General features: G+C 41.8%; 1 protein-coding gene across 2 annotated transcripts in view; it reads right to left on the reverse strand.

Moving 5' to 3' along the window:
* Window positions 1-22,968, reverse strand: part of LOC126344189 (uncharacterized) — a 131,367-nt gene that overhangs the window by 36,555 nt on the left and 71,844 nt on the right. For both annotated transcript variants that reach the window (XM_050002000.1, XM_050002001.1), the window contains one exon: window positions 20,431-20,488. In XM_050002000.1, the coding sequence (XP_049857957.1) occupies window positions 20,431-20,488 (58 nt within the window). The remainder of the gene's footprint in view (window positions 1-20,430; window positions 20,489-22,968) is intronic.

Genomic DNA, 22,968 nt, shown 5'->3' on the forward strand with positions numbered 1-22,968 from the left:
TTAACCTCTGAGGTCATCAGTCCCCTACAACTTAGAACTACGTAAACCTAACTAACCTAAGGACATCACACACATCCATGCCCGAGGCAGGATTCGAACCTGCGACCGTAGCGTTCGCGCGGTTCCGAACTAAAGCGCCTAGAACCGCTCGGCCACAGCGGCCGGCAGAAAAGGTCAAACAAGTGAGAAATACATAATACTGATTTTATCATAAACTGACGCTTCCGCAATTTGTTGAATATGAGCATCAGAGACGTTGACGAGATGCTGCGTCTATAAAACAACGCTGATCAACAGCTGCTCGCAGTATTCCATGTGGAATCTGAGCAACGTGCTCCTATATACTGGCTTTCAGATCAGACCGAGACCGAATGTGTCCCTGGTAAACACATTATTTTAGATATCCGTAGAATGAAAAGTCACATGGATTCAGATGAGGTAATATTGCAGGCTACGCATCTGAATAACCGCTGGAGATAACACGTTAGTGGAAGGTCTCTTTAAAAAGCTCTTTCACTGAGAGAACGATATAAGCTGTTACCTCATCTTGCATAAAGACTGTGGTTTCCATACAACTGCACTCTTACTAAGCAGGAATCACATCTGTACAAGGTCATCTCTATAATAAAAAGGTCTATGTACTTATAAAGAAATAGGAGACCATATTTTGGGTTCAAAAGGCTTCGAGCACTATGGGACTTAACATCTATGGTCATCAGTCCCCTAGAACTTAGAATTACTTAAACCTAACTAACCTAAGGACAACACACAACACCCAGCCATCACGAGGCAGAGAAAATCCCTGACTCCATACTTTGGGGATTACCCTCGTAATAAATAGTAAAATGATCGTTCAATAATTGCCGTGCAACATAACAATAACAATATTCAATTATATAGTGGAATACAGCAGACCAACCACATCCGTGTATCCTGGTGGTCACGAGCTGATGAGTTGCTACGTTGACTTGCTGCAATTTTCATAGTGATGTCCAACACTTGCAGCAGCACTTGCGCATGATGAAAAGGTTGAACATTCATAAATATGCATCTCAGATTTCCATTGGGAAGAATACTTCTGTTGCACCTAAGAGACAGTAAAGTTAATATACACAATTTTAGCCAAAGGATCTGAAAGGGTTAATTATAATCAATCGGTACTTTCGATTGCTGTAGTGCCTACAGTTATTGGTTAATGTAAACAGGCCTGATATGAAACCGACCACCCTGTATGGTTTATCGAGAATGAAGATAGTTGTACCTTTTACATTTAATTCTTGCAAGAGGTATTATCTAGCACCGACTACTGAGTTGCCTTCTGCTAACATGTAACTGTATGTCATTGTGGAGAGCCCATTGTATTTGCATATAGATCCACACACCACTACACAGGGAATGGCGGAGGGTGTTTTGTATCAATATCAGCGAATTCCTTTCCTATTCCATGGAGCTATTTATGCCAGTGAGCGCGCTTCTGTCTCTCTTACTGTGGTGCCATGATATACGAGTACGCAACAACAGAAACTAGAATTATTGTACAGTATTTCATAAATACCGCTTTTCTAAATTTATGCAACAAGTTTTCGGGAAAACCTTGCGAAATCAAGTCCTAAGCATCGGTTTGTAGCAACTACAAACTCTTTTAAGGATTTCCCTGAAAATCTCCGTTATGCTTTTGTGGGCAGTACCTTCGTGTTTCTGAATTCACTCACGTATACCTGATAAGGACCTCGATAACCGAAGAAAAGCTGGTTGCACTGGTATTTCGAGCGCGGATTTATTTTCCCCAACGTCTCACGCACCTCCAAACAAATCAGTCTTCCATTTGATTTCCATAAATTGATTTCAGGTATTCAACCGACTTTTATATCGCTTTTATATCGCTTCGTAGCCTACTACTGACATTATAGGCTGATCATACCGGATTGTTTATTTTGTTTTAGGCTTAATACTGCACTGTTCCATTTTTACGCTAAGTCCAAGTCATTTTGCATTTTCGTGGGATCATCCTGTAGAGAACAGCATATCCGGTGAACAGACTGAATGTTCTGCAGAAAACAGTCTGTAAAATCTCTTAGCTGGATAACAATGATGATGAAATGATGATGAAGGACACACGACACCCAGTCCCCTGCCGGGAATGGAACCCGGGCCCCCTGCGTGTTAAAATTTCATCTAAGAAGATGAAATCTACCGCACCTAGTATTTCCACAACATAGTAGTTGAAAACATAGTATGTGTACGACGTAAGTGGCATTTCCTCATCGCTTGCTGACTCTCTGGTAGAAAATTCCTCCTCTCTAGGTACGCCATTTTTCTAAAACCATAATGTGCCGTACAGTCCTGCACCAGACAAGTCCAAAAGAATAGACACCACGCATTCATATAACTGATTCTCCTCAATGGGCCATGTATCCACACCTTCAGCAGCGCGGATGCACAATCCGTTCTACCTCCTGTTGGAATCTCAAAGTAGCAAGCATGGAGAAGCGAGGATAGGTGGCGCTAGTGGGAGTGCGGCTGGACTGGCAAGCGTACCGAAATAGTCCGCGCAGTTGCGATGAACTCTAAGTCCGGGTGGCGCGGTGGTTAACACAACTGCCAAGGTTGGAGGCCATGTACGAGGGCTATTCGGAAAGTAAGGAACAACAGGTCGCGAAATGGAAACCAAAGTGAAAATCAAAACTGTTTTATTTGCAACAGTTAGCTACAACTTCCAGATACTTATCTTCATAGTCGCCGATCCGACTTAGATGTTTATTGTAGGGTTATACCAACTTTCCATAACCCTCTTTATAGAAGGCAGCCGCCAGTGCTTTCCGCCAATTCTCTACGCTGGCCCACAGCTCGTTGTCTGTGCCAAAATGTTGTCTTCATAGCCAGCGGTTCATGTGAGCAGAGATGAAAATCAGAGGGAGACAATTACAGACTGTGTTGAGGTCAGAGAGTCTTTCGCATGGGTTACCATCTATGGCGAAGTTAGTAGCCGTCTTAACGTACGAAAATCGAGAGTGTTGGGCTGTAGGTACGGGGCTTCCTGCGGACAACGCTGCTCCATTGTTTGTAGTTGCTACTAACCGATGCTTAGGACTTGCTTTCGTAAATGACCTGCAGCAACGATTGCCTCAACTGCTGGCACCTGCTGTCCCAACTACGAGCTGGGCTCCTAGATCATCGTTTGCTAGCCCTTGATCTTCTGCAGGGGACTCAATATGTAAATGTATATTTGGCGTCAAGAGTCCTCGCGTAGAACAGACGCTTCCTATTCCGCCGTCGACGGCCCGCAGCGTGCTAGCGGTATTGGGTTCATATGTTTGCCATGACTTACTGTTCCAGATAAGGTACGAGGCCCTCATCCTTCGACGGTGCGGGCGGTTTAGGTCTGTATCAAGTGCCTGACAGAGCGACACTCCTTTTCGTTAGCCCTCACATGGCACTGTGGGCCGCTGTCCTACGAGCTTACCAGCCTATTGCTGAACACCCTTGCACCACACTGTCTCTCAGCATCTATCCAGCTTTCGGACGTCCCGTCGCCCTTCTTTTACTTCCGCCACTTTTTGCTGGACAGAGCTACATCAATACTGCGATACTGCCTGCGCACTTGACGCCCATGAATGCGATCTGTGGGTTTCTTCAGCAGCACAAGTCACCGTGTGTTGTTGAGGGGAAGCAATCTCACGCCGATTGGAGTGCCGTTTTGCGATCGGTGTGCGCTCCTTATCTTGCCACTGACGTCCAGTCTGCATGACACCTTTTTGTCAATTGAAGGTCATTATGCGGTTCACTCCTTCCCGGGATTCACATCGCAGACTCCCCGTTGTGTGTCGCCTGTGATGTTCTGGACACTGACGACTACAGCCTAGTGTGTGAATGTGGTTCTTGGTGCGACAGATGCTGGTAGGACTCCTCCTCAGAAACCGCCTCACCTGCTCCTCTTTCCGGACTCGGGCTACTCCCCGCAAGCGAAGACGAACTCCGTGAAGTGGATTTGTGGACACGCAGTTTGTTACGTGTTTGCTGACGGCGAGAAAAATACCCTTGATCTTTGGCACTTCCTTAACGAATGCCATTGTGCATTTGTCCGCATTCCCAAATACAGGCAATTTTTCTCCAATGTCCTCTTGTAGTGTATTTAACTCACCCAAGAACTGGGACGTTACTGCAGTGAAGAGTTGAGCCACGCATTTTCCACTCTTACAACCGGTTATTCTCTGTTCATTTGTCTCCGCAAAACTAGGCAACGGTAGTGTCACCGAATCTGGCAACTTGGCGCTTTGTCCTCCTCGAGATGCCGATTTCGTTGTATTCTCAGTGATATTAATAATATTTAATAGAAAAAAATAAATAAATAATCATTGATGTTCTTTGTACCTCTACACTTTTCTTGGTTCCTGGACGACTGACAGAGTTCCGCAAGATTTCGACTATTTGGGGAGAGACACGCAGCAACAAGTACGGCCCACAGAGGCCAGCTGATGGCCGGGACATGCGATATGAGTCTCTCATCAGAGCTTGCCAGATCTGCTTATCACAGTGCATTGTCATACACCACCAGGTGTTCTTAGCTGCAGTGTGAAATTATAATTATTGTTAACCTATGAAATGCAATCAGGACAAAGACAATGAAGCAACAAAACGTTTCTTGGAAATGAGAAAGGGAGGGGGCTTTCTGTCGGAACCCTCTGGAAGCGGATGGTGTGATTCTTGGTATTTCACACGACATAACAAATTCAAGGAACGCGAGTGTACAGGATATTCCCCTGCTGACTCAGGAGGGCGAGGAAGGGATTGATGTCCTACCATAGAAGTTGTCAACATTATTTTCCTCTCAAGACTTTGTATGCAACTATTAAATGTAGGTCAGTCAACTTACATGTGTAACCCAATGATTACTGTTGGGTGTTTTTTTCATTCAGTGTTGTAATTTGCGCAAGGTATTGGAGAGAGTAGTCGTTTCCATGAAAAATGCACAGAAATTCGACATGTGTTGCAACTTTCTGCAAAAAAGTCTTCTTCTGCTTATGCAGTCTATCGTTTATCACTTCTCATATTAATGAATGCAACGAAATTCACTTAGATATTTTTCATTCAATATTACAGAACCTGCAAGCAGTACTCGATCAATTAGCGGAGAACCCGGAAGCAGCTGTGGCCTCTCCCCCTGATCGAGCAGCAGATAATCAGCAAGGAGCTATATAGTCGAGCAGTGGAGAATCTTCAACAGCTTAAGACCTATCTCTCGGTAGGATAAACTTCATCCTCTAGCAAAAATGGGTGAACCAGCAGCAAAACACATTACACTAGACGATCTCGAATAGGCTGCTGTCGTGTCTGCACTTATAAGTCGAATATATACTGGTGTGACAGTTAATAGGGTTTGGTGTAAGGAGACTAGGCATTCCTTGAATGCTTGTTCCCACGGTTTTGAGATCAGAGTTCGTTTAATTAACCAACCTTCCAGAATCAGTTTTTTGGCAGTCTGCAAGTTTCTTTTGTCCAAGTCAGGCAACGAAAAATAAATGTATCTCGATAGAGAGAATACGAGTTTAATGCCATTCGAAATTACTGATGATTAGTCCTCAACTAAAGTCGTTGATAAGCTGTTCAAGAAACTTGAGATTTTTTAGGAAAAAAAGTCTTGAAAGAAATAGTTCAGTGGATGTTACTATCAGTGAAAATAAATTTATACCAGCTGACGTCCCACTGTCCTCCATTTCAACTATGGATGTAGGAATTTACGTCAGTGGTCTATTAAAAAGAAAGAAATCATGGGAAGACATTAACAGAGTTCTAAATGCACTGCTCATTGTCTTGAAGCATCATGGTATAACTGCCAACATAAAAAACCCTGGTTGAGATAACTAACGTGTAGTTCTAGCTTATGTTATGATGGCAGAGGGTAAATCACTGAGCCCAGACAAAATTGAGGCTGTCACACAATTCCTGCCTCCAAGAGCCAGGAAGAGGATGAGAGGATTTCCGGATCCTCAATTTTCATAAACTTACAGGAAAGAAAACACTTAGTGTGTGGAATACAGCAGCAGAGAGAGAGTTCCAAGCATTAAAAACAGCACTGATGGCGGCACCAGTACTGTCACATCCTAAATGAACAAAAGATTTTTGCGTGGTTACCGACAGTGACTGGACAGGTCTCAGCATGATAATTTTTCAAGAATACGAGGAGAATGGAAAATGTGAACATTAAACCTTATCACTGACTAAGACTGAAAAGAATTACTCTGAAACTGAACTGAGGGCACTGCGTCTTTCTTTTCAGATGCAAAACCAGAATATATGTAGCTCAAAAGGCACTTGTGTTCTTGTTGACAACAAAAATTATGCATGAAAGATTAACAAAATGGGTGCTGTATTATAGGAATTTAACTCGTCAGTCATCTTTGTACCAGGGAAACAAATATCGTTGCCAGTGCATTGTCCAGATCACCACTTGGGTTAGCGGATGAAATGAAAGAAAAAATAGAATAATACCACATTAGCCTGCTTTACTTATGAATGGTAGCCTTTGAGAAAAAGCGCCTCCACAAAAGAGATAGCCATAGCACAAAATAAGGATCTGACAATCCTGCATAGAAAGCTAATGGAAGCTTTAATCAGGCAGTCATTAGGTCTAGCTACTAAGATAGAGAGTCTAATTCTATTGAAGTAATGCGATTGATTCTTCGGGGTTCTTTGCATTGCTGAGGAACTGATCAATACAGTCATTTGGAATTCCCACTTGGGCTATGGCCATATCGGACCAAATAACTGTTTCTTCAAACTGTATCGTTTTAAAAATATGTAGATAAAAAAGGTTCTATCTATGTGCAAGGCCTTCCAAAAGGCTAAAGCTTCGACGCTTGTGACTCAGGCACCACTGTACCCAACTGTGCCCAAAGAATTGAGACAACTTGCCTCAAACGATTTAATGCGACCACTCCCAAGAACACAGCGTTGTTTTTGTCATATGATGGTAGGGGTTGATCTTACATCCAAATTCGTTATATTCACTCCACTACGGAAAGCAATGCGATGTCAGTATCAAAGTTATTGTGTAAGGATTTCCTCACACAAGACCGAGCAAGGTGGCGCACTGGACTCGCATTCGGGAGGACGACGACGGTTAAATCCCGCGTCCGGCCATCCTGATTTAGGTTTTCCGTGATTTCCCTTAATCGCTCCAGGCAGATGCCGGGATGGTTCCTTTGAAAGGGCACGGCCGATTTCCTTCTCCGTCCTTCCCCAATCCGATGTGACCGATGACCTCGATGTTTGGTCTCCTCCCCCAAACAACCCCCCAACCTCACACAGTGGGTCACATAGATAAAATTAGTTCTGGTAACAGTCCTCAATTAAGGTTTGGACGTTGAAAAGTAACACTGAAGAATCATAGGATCAAACCTATTTACATTTTGGCATATCATCGATGTTCATATCCCACATAACTTATAAAGAAGCATCTTGGGAACCTTTGCAGAATTTCTTGCACTAAACAACACACCATGTGGAAAAAATTTCTGAAGCAGTTTCGAGATCCCATACAGTACCATGATGTTGCCCCCCTTGACCGTATTAGAACCCATCATTTACTGGCCAGAATGAGACAAATAGTGGATGCTGCCAAAGATGTGACAACAGTTTAGGGAAATGGTCGACTGGGTGTTGCACAAGATACAAGATGCTGCTTACGTGAGATAGGCAACTGCCGACAAGAAGACGAGAGTGCGAGAGCACCACGTGGGCCAGAAAGTCATAGTAAAGCTTTACGACTTTCAAACATACAAAAGAGATTATATCACAAATTCGTTTCTGTGTATAATGGAGCAATGAGGATAACAAGAACTGTGCCTACAAACGCATTCGAGTTGTATCAAAGAAATCTGTTGGTGTACACCACATTAGCCGCATGAAGCTCTTCGTGGAGTACAATACAAGATAAGAACACAGGACAAGCTGCTAACGCGAATTAATCTTTTGTGTTTTGATGAAAACAAAGTTGTGTATGAAGTTAGGGTGAAAAATTACAGTGCGTAGCATTGGTCCATATTATACAGCTGCGATAGATTCTCTGTGCGTAAGAAGCTGCATAATGTTTAAAATTAATGCCAAATCAATTATAGTAAAACAGCTCCATCTTTGAAAATGCTGATGTCTTTAAATAAGAACTAATTTAGGGTTGAGAAGATGTTATTTAAGTATGTTGGAACGAATCAACATCCGAAAAGAGCAGTGACGAATCGGAGATATCTTGTGAGCCTAGGAATGAACCTCATGTTGGTGAGAGATTATCTGCTGGTCCATGATACGTGGTATTCGTATTTTTAAGATTTCTTGTGATTGTCCTGAGTCGGCAGGTAGTGTTTCAGTAGGTGCTTATGTGTATTTTATCTGCACCGATGGATTGTGTTTAGACAGCAGATTATGGTGTATTTTGAATATAGGCCTCGCCAAATTTGCATTTGGACGTTGTTTTATGAGAAAGAGATTTTATTATAACGTAGTCCAACGTCATAGTACGTTTGAAAAAAAAAAAGGACGACCTAAAATCAAAGGACTATGAGCTACACATTGGTGAATTATACTAAGACCAGTCCACATCTTTCTTCCAGACAACAATGGGACACTAAATTTATTGTGGAGGATACTGTAATCATTTATTTGGATTTTGTTTTATTTAGTAGTTCAGCGAAATCGAGATGAATGAGAGGAAGGAGATCAAGTTCGCACAGTCAGGACAAATGTTCACAAAGAAATGATACCAAAGGGAGTTAACATGAAAAAAAGAAGAAAATAACAGAGGACATAAAAGGACTTGAGTACACTAACGACGAGATACGTAGCTGTTAATATATACTTGAGAACATCATGGGCATTACTGTGCGATTCAGAAGTTTTAATTTGAAAATTCGATGCAATATTTTATTTCGTATTTTGTATGAGTTACCATTACAGATGAGGAATATGGCGCAGCTGATGCATCAGAAAAAGAATAAGAAATGTAATAGCCCCAAGAAGATATTAGTAGAATTGAGGCATGAAATTATCATAAAACAAGAAGGGAAGGAAGAATAAGAAAAGAGAAGGACGATGGCAGGAATGACAGCACGATTGCACGAGTCATTGGTGTTGTTTTTCTTACTTATCGATATTTAACTTCTTACTTTCTTCGTAGAACATAACTAACCAAGATACTGAGAGCATGTAACTAATTACACTTTGGTTTTCCTACGAGATGGCGTTAGCAGAGCTAAATGGAAATAGGACCAATCATCTAACACAATACCTAGCCTAGCCATTAAATAAACATTGATTTATTAGTGCGAACATATATTCGATATTTATTATAGAAGAAAATAAAAAGTGATGGTAGCAGCAGCTGTCAAGAAAATTGCCTGCTTATTAATTATTTAACTTCATAATTTAATTATTGCAATTGAGAAGGAAACTCAAGGGATATTAAAATTTTGTAAAGTTCTACAGGACAGTAGCATTATGAAAGACTTTGTCAAGTAAGAAATGGAATTTAAATTAAGTCTTGTTTGTTGTGTTAGGATGAGTCGTGTGATGTATTTGGTTTCGAGAATTGTGCAGAGTCACGAGCATCTAAGGAGACGCCGACTCAGCCAGGGAGCGAGATGACCTGAGAGGGCATTGGCGGTTGCCGTCTAACCCAGCTAGAGGCAACGCGATAGGACACCAGGTAGCAATCGCTCGCTGTGGCACGGCTACTTTCACTGTCGACTGGGGGTTGAAAGACAAAACAGAGGGACGGAGACTCGTCTGGGGGTGGTCCAAGCAGAGTCTTGGGTCAGAGAACTGCAGAACAGAGATGCGGCACCCACGTCAAAACGCGGAACGTTCAGTAACTCGGGATGCCGAAGCTATTGATGTATACTCTGGCGCCCTCTTGCTCCAAGAGCGACGACATTACTCTTGCTTTGTGGGCTCTATATACTGTAGGAAATGAACATTTACGTACAGCCCTATCTGTACAGAGGGACTACGTTAAAATAAACGGAAGACCCATAGCACAGACAGTGTGCACCGATTCACGGTATTGGGCATAATGCAACTGTTCGATTAGCATAATTTGCTTCCTAGGGAGAGCACCCAGATGCTGTCAACCGTGGTCAGTGGTATTGATCAGCATATCCACTTCAACCCAAAGCTATGGACAAGAAGGACCTACCTGGTCACGATACTCGGCAACTGAAATTTGTTGTGTTCTCGATGAAGCCATTATCACTTTACTGTTGTTGTACAGTCAGAATGACCATCCATTGGTAGTGCATCGACCTTTGTGAAGAGCTACAAAAGGATTCTTCCTCGGCCACAACGAAGGCCCAGCGGTACCGACCGGCCGCCATATCATCCTCAGTGCAGGGGCGTCACTGGATGCGGGTTACAGTGGCATGTACACAATGCTCTCCCGGCCGTGTGTGTCTGTTTAGGAGATCGGAGCCGCTACATCTCAATCAAGTAGCTCCTCAGTTTGCCTCACAGGGGCTGAGTGCCCCCCCCCCCCCCTCTCTCCGCCACTCCTTGACTCCTTGCCAACAGCGCTCGGCAGATCGGATGGTCACCCATCCAAGTTGTAGCCCAGCCCGGCAGCTCTTAACTTCAGTGATCTGACGAGAATCGGTGTTACAACTGCGACAAGGCCGTTGGCATGCTGTGTAATAATGCATAAAATTCAGCTTTTGAATATACGCAAATCAATACCACAGTTTACATTTCAATATGATTATCTTTAGTAGTAAGTTGGCACCAAGGGTGACAGAGAGAATTCTTCAGAGGCGTGGGTATTGTAATTGGCTAGTAACCAGCAGTTTCGCTTGACTGTGTCAAGTTACAAGCAGAAATTTCTTAGGTTTGTGGATATAACAGGTGTGAAATTTCGTAGAAAATCGGAACCATTTTTGCTGTATTTGATTAGATTTTAGCTGCCCCTAGACGCTAATGTCGCAACAGGACAAGTTGAAATGAACTGTTTTTCTGTTTTTATCGCTGGCTGTTGGAATTATTACCTCTTTGCAAAAAAAACGTGGTTTGCATATAATACACAAAGCTAATAATTCATTTTACGATTGATTAGTAATAATTGACCAGTAGCAGTGGTGGCTTTAGAACCGGCATAACTTCAAGAGGATTGATTGCCGAGATTCTTGACTCGAATAAGTGAGCAATCAGTTCATCATTGGCAAGAAATTAAAAGATCTCGTATGTGGACTTAGCGCTGAATGCATCGATACTTGGCAGGCTTTGTTCTCAACTGGAAGAGCAGAATGCATTAGAAGGATGGAGTCCAATGTTCGAGTCCTCAGCAGAACTGCTCTAGCGATGTACCAGATGGTATCCAGGCATGGTGTGACCAATCTGCTCATATCGCACCGATGATACTAGCGACCGTAACATGTAGCATGTTGTCAATTAGAAATTCAGAATAGTGTTCGGATTTACTTTCCCACGTTCATCAGCGCATCCTCAATTGCACGTGCTTGTTGGTTTCTCTAGTCAGACAATCACTGTAATTGATGTGTAGCCAGGTGGAGTTAACTTTCACAATCTCAGGTATATCATGATGAGGTAATTCTGACCTTCACAAAGTACCTTCGCCAAATTATACTTCACTTATTTACTTCTCACAGTTAATACTCTGCGTTTGTAACTTTCTTGATTTCATGACTTATTTACTTGCTTGATCATTCTTATACCTTTTTGTAATAAACCAGAAATTGCACTTAAATCATGTATCCGATTCTAGCAGTTAGCCTCTCTGTGGTCATATTTAATATTTTTCAATGGTGTAATGTGTGTTCCCCAACTTAAAATTCACTGCTAGGGCGTGACCTTTCATAACAATAATCAATCTGTTGCGTACATTTATTCCAGTTGTTATGGTACGGGAGAGTAAGAGGTAGGAATTTGAAATTTTAATTGAAACTCATTAGCATTACTGCATGCAATACAGTTAAGCCAGAGACAGATGCTGAAGCAGGAAGTGTACCGTTACGTAGCAAACAGATCAGGCCTTCGAGATATTACGAACTATCTGTCAAGTGAGGAATACGCATCTCAGCACACTAAAGACTGTAACAGAAAACTAAGGGAAGATAGACCATCATATTCATTAGCTCTTAAGACTTAATTCAAGAAACTCTATCTCTTATACGGAAACACGCAGAGAGGATGGGATACAGCAGATAACAGCTTGTTAAGTGAATATATCAGAATAAGGAGGACACATTCCGTCATTGCAAATTGACCTTCATGTCATAGCCGCGTCCTAGCTCCCTTTAAATACTCCAGTTTTCCAGTTTTCGCTATTTAATCATTGGGATCTATGGCATTCATAGTAATAACTATTACATGATTACGGCACTGTAGTGAATCTGTGTCCTACTCGCAGATGCTCCAGCACAGTCTGTGAACTAGACAAAGACGCACTCAAGATGATGGTCTTCACCTGATGCACCTCACGCTTCTCACCACCTACAATCTATTTATGGGAAAAATGATCATTTTGTGACAATAACGCATCGCAGAGTGCAGCTGAACTGAACTTCAACAAGGAAGACAGTAATAGGGCCTCTTTAGGTCCACATTCCATTTCAACATTCAGGTGCTGAAACCTACCAGGCCGGTAGGGAGGAGATCAACTGACCATGTGATTACTAACACCATATACACCACTAGTGGGTCATGAAGGGTCATTGTAGAATTCAGGGTGGGACTGAAGACACTCCAACAGCCAGTGCAAGACCAACTTTCCCGCTGGGCATGGCTGTCGCCTGCCAGCCATGGCGCTGAGGTTGCTAACACCACTGCCTGGGCATGCAGATGCTGACCTGGCTAAACTGATGTCAGGAGGAATTCAACACGCGCTGAATGAAGCATCACCTGAGGCTGGAGTGGGAGAGCAACGAATTGTAAGCTTTAATAATATTTTACCAGCGTCAAAAAGCTTCACAGGTTCCCTGCAGATCTTCTGGCCTCACAAAGGGTAGTCTCCGCTCGGCCCTCCTGCACAGCACTGGGTCTTAAAGGTGTGTCTGCTTTACAATTAGTTTTGATACAGTTAATTCCACTCATGCACTCGTGTTATTGCACTTGCTGTTGATATATGCAAATTATTTAAATGCACTGCAAATCAATAATATTAAAATTAACCCAGCACAATATATTCGATTGAAAGGGCTTCTTTTCCAGATTAGTCTCAAGGAGATGTACCATTGCAAATTGCTTATCATGTTAATGTGACTTATTGCTCTGCTCACACGTCTCCAAAACGATAATTGGTACAACACCTTTCCACGATATGTGTGTGAAAGTGACAGATGGAAGCTACTGGGAATGCCTCTCTATAGTGGCAACAAACATATTTATGTCAATATAACCTCAACTTCGATCTTCAAACAGCGCGATCCCTGTCTCAAGATGTTTAATGAAGCAGTCCCTATTTCCAGTTTAAGTTTTGCTTTCTCTTACTGAATGGTCCCAAACAGGTGCAGCTCGTGTTTCCCGTACTGGGGAAGGCTGCGACATTTATAGATCGAGGCTAACTTAGACCTTGGACTACGCTACAGATCAGCCTGTCACCACAATAATGATTTCAGGGGGGGGGGGGGGGGGGCAATGTCACTCTCTAGCTAAACGTTCACACACTGTATCTTCTTTCCGTTTCATAATCAGCTACTGAATAATATCAAAAGCTAACTCCAAGATAAAATCTATAGGTAGCTTATATATCCTCCAACGTCACAGTTTTTCACAGTTTAACACAACAAACGGTACTACTTGACGAGTTTTGGAGAGGCCTTTAACGCAGTGTATGTTAGCTCCGCTGCATGCTCAATGTTTTTAGTGTTTTCGTTTGTAAAATTCAGTCGTGGATTTTGTGCTATGACTGGCTGATTTGAGTAACCCGAGCCCCTGTCATGTTAATTTACAAAGCGTATTTGTCGTATTTGTGCTTGTGTATATGAATTTTAAGTGATATAGCGCACTGAAGATTTCTCCAAAACGTGTCGTTTTTAGTACGGTTTCTTGTGCTAAAGTGTCAGAAAATGTGGAAATTTAGCGCCACAGACCTTACTGAGAATGATGCGTTTTATAAAATAAGACGTCAGTAGCTAAACATGTCACTACCATTTTTATGCATTTAATTTCGCTAGCTAAATTCGTAGCTACAAGAAAGGAATTGCTTTTTATCGCCTATTAATGCACTTTTGCTTACCTTAATTTATTTGTTTATAGATGAAATCTGTTCGTCCTCCCTTCTAACCTGCAAAATGGTCGAAGACAATTACAATGAAATTTGGCTGATTTAGTACCGTAGTTGTTTTTCGAGAGAACACATCGCAAACGCACTAAGTCTGTCCTCATTCATTGTATTACGCATGAACGTTTTTACTCGATTTAACGGAGAAAGGCAGCGTTATGCCTCTCCTGTCATCATTGGAAAGATGATTGTCTGGAGAAGTTTGACTCTTTGCGGAAAAATTTTCATCAAATTGTTTTCATAAGGTAAGTTCATCAAGATCAAGCACCTGATACTCTCACAAAATTCTTTCAGCTGTATAAAACATTCAATTCAGTCTGAAGACTGTAATTTAAAATTAAGTTACTTTCAGTTCTTTCTCTGGGGAAATAATTTCATGTTTCAAAAACATTTGTGAAATTGACAAGTGATCATTAAAACTGAAACGATCATTGATGACGCAGTCGCAGACGTCCTCCAGACACCAGTCTTGATGACTGAACGTCCCCGTTTTGCTGTGTCTCTTCCTGTTCTCAGTGATCGTCAGTATCAAGTGAGGCCCTAACATTCTGGACAAATTTGCAATGTGAGATACATATTCAACAGTTTTCACTGCATCAGTATTCTTTTGCAATAGTTGATTGAACAGAATGTCTGAATGAGGCATGACTATTAAAAAAAATTAACCAGAAGAGGAAACCTTCGCCTTGCGGGAAACCTTTACTTTGACAGCCTTGTTTATTATCCTGTAATCAGCAGTATCATCATCAATTATTTTTTTCATGCACTCAACAATTTTCTTTTGGGATTTGTGTATAGTGTTTACGCCCTATGATTTGAAGTGGCATCTGATTGACTGGGAACAAGTAGGAATACTGTTCTTCACTATCTCCTCAAGACGACTGTGCGTTTAAAGGATTGGGGAAAAAAAGGTAAACATTTCTTCCATTTCTCCCACTGCCTTCTTACTTACTGCCTGTCGCAAAACCTTCCACAATTAAATATAACTGATGTGCATGACGATGAATGAAGTGAGCATTTTCATACACCTCTTTAATTCTGATTTGACGCTTATAACCTCGGTGTTGAGCGCTCGTAAACACAAAATTCTGATTTGCATTCCATTTTTGTGGCCAGTTATAACAGAAACATCGTAGCAACAGTGAGCTATCTGTTTTTCAAGTGTTTCAATTATGTTCATTTTCTCTAATTCGCTCATAACGATTGCAGTTGCATCGTCTGCATTGTGACTTTTTGTTCAAACTGAGGAAATAAATCTTTAGTTTAGTTCCGCCAGTAACTCGCACCGAACCATTAGGACCAGTTGTGACAAATTTGCAGAATCAATGATTTCGTCAACTTTGATTGCGAGGAAATTTGTCTTCGACAGTTCACTCTTGATGAGATTATAGCGTACCACAAACTGATTCCAGCTGTTCGCTTTGAATCGTTCTGGAATGCATGAGAACACCAAGTTTTCCGATTAATCAGTGTGCTTCTTCAAGACGCCGTCGAGGTACGATATCAGATTAACTAAATCTCGAAAAATTCTTGTTTTCTTGGAATTTTATGTGTATAAATAATATAAATGATAATAATAATAATATGCTTCTGCGTGTGAGGATGAGGGTACAGTTCACAAAATTAATAATATTTCAGAGCATTGAGGTTAAACAATATTATTTCCTCACACATTGTCTGGCGTGCGAACAAGGGCATTGGTGGCTGAAGTCGTGCGTTTGCTAAGTATTTTTGCATTACCGTGTGAAATATCAGACCTCTTGCAGTAAAATTGCCGTGAAGATTGACTTATGGTTCCTTTATGCTAGGACTCCATAGTTTTCCATGAGACTATACACAAACCTCTGTCATGTCGCAGTCGCTTACATCATTGTTAAAACTACTAGAATGAAAAAGAGAGAGATTAATAAAATATATATTCAAGAAATCACAAAATATGAATAGACATTTACATATAAATAATAATTGTTACTTGGCATTATATTAATATAAATGAGTACGTCGGTACGCCTCCTCAAATCTGCCTATGTTCAGTATGTAACAAAATGTCTGGAGTTACGGAGCAATGACAAAATCCGTCTGTACAAAAACAGATTATCTCAGCATTCTAAGTAGCGCGAGAGGAGTCAGAGCTGAAATACGATATTAAAACATTTGCTGTTTTTTCAAAGTTCAAATCAAATGTGTGTGAAATCTTATGGGACTTAACTGCTAAAGGTCACCACACTACTTAACCTAAAGTAGCCTAAGGACTACCACACACACACCCATGAACGAGGGAGGACTCGAACCTCCGACGGGACCAGCCGCACAGTCCATGACTGCAGTGCCTTAGACCGCTCGGCTAATCCCACACGGCTGCTGTTTTTTCACCGCAACTACATATTGTTTATCGATAGCACTTCATATCATGTCTTTGACAGCGCGAAAAAATTATATTATCACTTTCGCGTTCAGATGGGCCCTTAAATGTTTCATCATGGCCACTTACGATAAGCTCGAATTTGCCTCAAAACTTAATCAAAGCATAATAGAGATGTACTGGGATTCGATAGCGAAGTTCCAGCAGGAATTCGATAGTGAAGTTTCAGCAACTATGTTGATTCCCTTTTGATGTGAGCAGTGGAACGTGAAAATTATGTAAAGGTGGGAGGACACCCTTAAGCTGAAAGACAAGAGCCTTAGGACGCCCATAAGGGCTGTAATCCAAGGGAGCCACGTCCCCATACCTCTGCTCCATACAGCTAAACGGCATTTCAAGGCGCAGTCTTAAGATTAGCTACTACCTGTTCGAAGCACATCGCGCACGCGCAACATATTTTTGAGAAATATATTTTGGGGCGGCTCCGCTGCCACTGGTCCTGTAAAAATATTTCTGCTACAAGTTTCACACCACGTTGTTGTGTTGTTGTTGGTTGTGTGGTCTTCAGTCCTGAGACTGGTTTGATGCAGCTCTCCATGCTACTCTATCCTGTGCAAGCTCTTTCATCTCCCAGTACCTACTGCAACCTATAATCTTCTGAATCTGCTTGGTGTAGTCATCTCGGTCTCCCTCTACGATTTTTACCCTCCACGCTGCCCTCCAATACTAAATTGGTGATCCCTTGATGCCTCAGAACATGTCCTACCAACCGATCCCTTCTTCTGGCCAAGTAGTGCCACAAACTTCTCTTCTCCCCAATCCTATTCAATACTTCCTCATTAGTTATGTGATCCACCCACCTAATCTTCAGCACTCTTCTGTAGCACCACATTTCAAAAGCTTCTATTCTCTTCTTGTTCAAACTATTTATCGTCCATGTTTCACTTCCATACAGGGCTACACTCCATACAAATACTTTCAGAAATGACTTCCTGACACTTAAATCTATACTCGAGTTAACAAATTTCTCTTCTTCAGAAACGCTTTCCTTGCCATTGCCAGTCTACATTTTATATCCTCTCTACTTCGACCATCATCAGTTATTTTGCTCCCCAAATAGCAAAACTCCTTTACTACTTTAAGTGTCTCATTTGCTAATCTAATTCCTCAGCATCACCCGACTTAATTCGACTACATTCCATTAACCTCGTTTTGCTTTTGTTGATGTTCATCTTATATCCTCCTTTCAAGACACTATCCATTCCATTCAACTGCTCTTCCAAGTCCTTTGCTGTCTCTGACAGAATTACGATGTCATCGGCGAACCTCAAAGTTTTTATTTCTTCTCCCTGGATTTTATTACCTACTCCAAATTTTTCTTTTGTTTCCTTTACTGCTTGCTCAATATACAGATTGAATAACATCGGGGAGAGACTACAACCCTGTCTCACTTCCTTCCCAACCACTGCTTCCCTTTCATGTCCCTCGACTCTTGTAACTGCCATCTGGTTTCTGTACAAATTGTAAATAGCCTTTCGCTCCCTGTATTTTACCCCTGCCACCTTCAGAATTTGAAAGAGAGTATTCCAGTCAACATTGTCAAAAGCTTTCTCTAAGTCTACAAATGCTAAAAACGTAGGTTTGCCCTTCCTTAATCTAGCTTCTAAGATAAGTCGTAGGGTCAGTATTGCCTCGCGTGTTCCAACATTTCTACGGAATCCAAACTGATCTTCCCCGAGGTCGGCTTCTACCAGTTTTTCCATTCGTCTGTAAAGAATTCGCGTTAGTATTTTGCAGCTGTGATTTATTAAACTGATAGTTCGTAAATTTTCACATCTGTCAACACCTGCTTTCTTTGGGATTGGAATTATTATATTCTTCTTGAAGTCTGAGGGTATTTCGCATGTCTCATACATCTTGCTCACCAGATGGTAGAGTTTTGTCAGGACTGGCTCTCCCAAGGCCGTCAGTAGTTCCAATGGAATGTTGTTTACTCCGGGGGCCTTGTTTCGACTCAGGTCTTTCAGTGCTCTGTCAAACTCTTCACGCAGTATCGTATCTCCCATTTCATCTTCATCTACATCCTGTTCTATTTCCATAATATTATCCTCAAGTACATCACCCTTGTATAGACCCTCTATATACTCCTTTCACCTTTCTGCTTTCCCTTCTTTGATTAGAACTGGGTTTCCATCTGAGCTCTTGATGTTCATACAAGTGGTTCTCTTATCTCGAAATGTCTCTGTAATTTTCCTGTAGGCAGTATCTATCTTACCTCTAGTGAGATAAGCCTCTACATCCTTACATTTGTCCTCTAGCCATCCCTGCTTAGCCATTTTGCACTTCCTGTCGATCTCATTTTTGAGACGTCTGTATTCCTTTTTGCCTGCTTCATTTACTGCATTTTTATATTTTCTCCTTTCATCAATTAAATTCAATATTTCTTCTGTTACACAAGGATTTCTACTAGCCCTCGTCTTTTTACCTACTTGATCCTCTGCTGCCTTCACTACTTCATCCCTCAAAGCTACTCATTCTTCTTCTACTGTATTTCTTTCCCCCATTCCTGTCAATTGCTCCCTTATGCTCTCCCTGAATCTATGTACAACCTCTGGTTCTTTTAGTTTATCCAGATCCCATCTCCTTAAATTCCCACCTTTTTGCAGTTTCTTCAGTTTTCATCTACATGTCATAACCAATAGATTGTGGTCAGAGTCCACATCTGCCCCTGGAAATGTCTTACAATTTAAAACCTGGTTCCTAAATCTCTGTCTTACCATTATATAATCTACCTGAAACCTGTTAGTATCTTCAGGCTTCTTCCATGTATACAGCCTTCTTTTATGATTCTTGAACTAAGTGTTAGCTATGATTAAGTTGTGCTCTGTGCAAAATTCTACCAGGCGGCTTCCTCTTTCATTTCTTTGCCCCAGTCCATATTCACCTACTACGTTTCCTTCTCTCTTTTTTCCTACTACCGAATTCCAGTCACCCATGACTATTAAATTTTCGTCACCCTTCACTATCTGAATAATTTCTTTTATTTGATCATACATTTCTTCAATTTCTTCGTCATCTGCAGAGCTAGTCGGCATATAAACTTGTACTACTGCAGTAGGTGTGGGCTTCGTATCTATCTTGGCCATGTACCGTTAAAGTTTCATATCTCCCTTGCCTCTACTTACCTAGATGCATGAAAACATGATCGTGGGAATATCAGACGACTGCAGTTAAGCAGTCCGGTAGCGGACTGGTCAGTGTGACAGACTGTCAATCCTAAGGGCCCGGGTTCGATTCCCGGCTAGGTCGGAGATTTTCTCCGCTCAGGGACTCGGTGTTGTGTTGTCCTAACCATCATCATTTCATCCCCATCGACGCGCAGGTCGCCGAAGTGGCGTCAAATCGAAAGACCTGCACCAGGCGAACGGTCTACCCGATGGGAGGCCCTAGCCACACGACATTTCATTTTTTCAACATCATTTTGAGTAAAATGTGACCATCTTACGTTTTTCCAGGACGTTCACCTGATAGTTGAAAAATAGAAAGAACAATAAAACTACATCTTTTAGTGTGAACCACCATAGCTCTGATTTGGTGGCATAAGCTGATGAGAATTACTATTACCGTTTCAAGCCATAGGTCTCCATTGTGTTTCAGAAGCAAGCGCAGACAGACAGTACCTTTGCTTGGAGATAGAGGAATAACGCAACATACCATTGGTTTAAAAACTCAAGAATTAATTACCAGAAACTACCGTATAAGGTAAATATCATATAATATTTTCACTCACCACTTTCTTGTGGCGTGGCATCTTTGTTTCCGGTACCGTAAATTCTGCTGTTTATTTCCTGAAAACGCAAACAAAGAAACATTTTTATGAATGGATACCGTTTCGCTATATCTACATTTACTTACACTGATGAGCCAAAACATTATGACCACTTACTTAATAGCGTGTTGGTCCACATTTGGCACACAACGCACCAGCGATTCTGCTTGACATGGATTCGACAACTCCTTGGTAGGTTTCCAGAGGTATGTGGCACCGGATGCCCATGCATAGGTTACCCACTTGTGGACCGGTAGCTTTTAGGCACCGAGCTGGCACCTGACAGCACGTTCATATCTGGAGGATTTGGTGGCCAAGACATCAAAATGACTTCAGCATCATGTTCCATAAACCATTATAGCAAGACTCTGGTCTTGTGACACAGACAGTATCCTGCTATAATGTGCCATCAGCATTAGTGAACACATTAAGTATGGAGGAATGCAGAGCTGATCTGCAATAATGTTCACGTGCACCCATCTGATAGTGAATGTGCCTCATAGCATACATAATACTGCACCCTGCCCCCTCCACCGACTCCCGGCCGGCATCCCTGGTGTGGTACATGTGTCTAGCAGCGGAACGCATGGGTAATGGAGTATCCAGACATAACCATAGACTTGATTCATCCAGCCTTGTGAGAGGTTTCAATTAGTCCACAGTCTGGCCTGCAGACATATTGATGATATCGTTGGGTCAACATGAGAACAACTAGGGATCGTTGCTGCTGAGTATTATGTCGAACAATATGCACATCATGAAGTGCTCCGAAAGACTTGTGCTTCCACCAGCATTGTACTCTGTCTTCAGATCTGCACAGATTGCCGCCTTTTTTGCTTCACAGGGTGGAAAAGCCTCCGACCTCCAGGTCGTGTGATGAGGTGTGGACTTTTAACACATTCTCGGCTGCTCGCGGTTTCACCATCCTTCAATCAGTTTTCTCCACATCACGAGGCAGCATTCAATTTCGTGGTCGACAATAGTCATAATGTTTTGGCTCATCAGTCTATTTTCTTTGCAGAACGATAAGAACGACACTTGGTGGCTGGCAAAAGTGCATCATGCCAATATCACAGACTTTTTCTATTCCATTCGCGTATAGAACAAGGGAAAAATGACTATCTTTATGTCTCTGGAGGACCCTGACCTCTCTTATCTTATTCTTATGATCACTACGTGAGTCATATGGTGGTGGAAGTATAACTGTCGCAGAGTCTTCCCCGACCTCTTGTCTTGAAATTTACACAACATGGTTCTGCGAGAACTATTGCGTGATACTTTCAAGAATTCCAACTTAAGTGTCCCTTGCAGCATGTCTCCAGACTTATTCGGCGTCTGTTATCAAGCCTTCTTGATAATGTGGTGGTAAGTTCCTATGGGACCAAACCGCTGAGGTCATCGGTCCCTAGGCTCTCATACTACTTAATCTAACTTTAACTTACGCTAAGGATAACACACACCCACAAAGGGAAAGACGTTAAAGGCCAGCCAGTAAAAACGACACAAACACGTCGTAGAAAATGATGCACTTTCCAGCTCAAGTCGTGTTTCCACCGAATAACACTGGATGCATATCGATAATAGAGCAGGAGACACGGAGCTGATGTATTGTGCCGACACAGAAAACGCTGAGTGCAGTGTGTGGTTAGTACTGCGCGCATAAGCCAATACTATACAATGAGTAGATAAGCAGCTTCGTGCATTCGGTACAGCACTAACCCGTTGGAATAAAATAATGATACTACTGGACTTTTGTTCGAACAGATTGCATGCTAATCTTACTAACAGCGACAAATCTTCACGGAGAGCATATCTATTTCATAGATTGTGACAAATGACAATCCGCACGCAGATAATTTTTGTGAGGGTCCTTTAATCAAGTCCTCTCGTGGTACAATGAACTATTTTGGAGCTTGATGTTATAACCAGTGAATAAGTACTTCAAAATGTAGTGATGTAGAAGTTCAGTGGTCGAGTTTTACAGATGGTAGCTCTTCGCACTGACAGTACACCATCCGAAGACTCTTTTATCCAGTGAAACACTAAAATGAACTGTTTATTGTTGTCTTCCAGATTATTTAATAAGGAAAACTTTATGTGTGGATCCGTAGCTGATAAAAGTATTTAGCCTGCATACGATACTTCATTAGCTACAGCTTCTATTTCTATCCTTGCTAACATTTTCGGTGTCTCAGGCTCACTCTGAAGCAATCAATCCGGTCTAACTGTGGGCAGTGACGATGCTAGGTTGCAACCCGGAATCATGACTGTTTTTACGACAGTTCTTGGTTGAGAATGGAGCTATGATCACGAAACAACATCGAGGGAAAAAAATCGCAACACCAAGGAGTGTGCGAAACGAAAGTTGATAGCCTTGTTTCTACATTTGAGAGATGGTGTGTGTTCAGATTTCGCGCCAGTCACATAAAGTGGCGCTAGTAGCGCCAATATGAGCGTTAAAATCAGGTTTGCTTTTTAAAGCATTAGTTACCTTTGAGA

This window comes from Schistocerca gregaria, chromosome 1, assembly GCF_023897955.1.
Source record: "Schistocerca gregaria isolate iqSchGreg1 chromosome 1, iqSchGreg1.2, whole genome shotgun sequence".
Taxonomy (NCBI): Eukaryota; Metazoa; Arthropoda; class Insecta; order Orthoptera; family Acrididae; genus Schistocerca; species Schistocerca gregaria.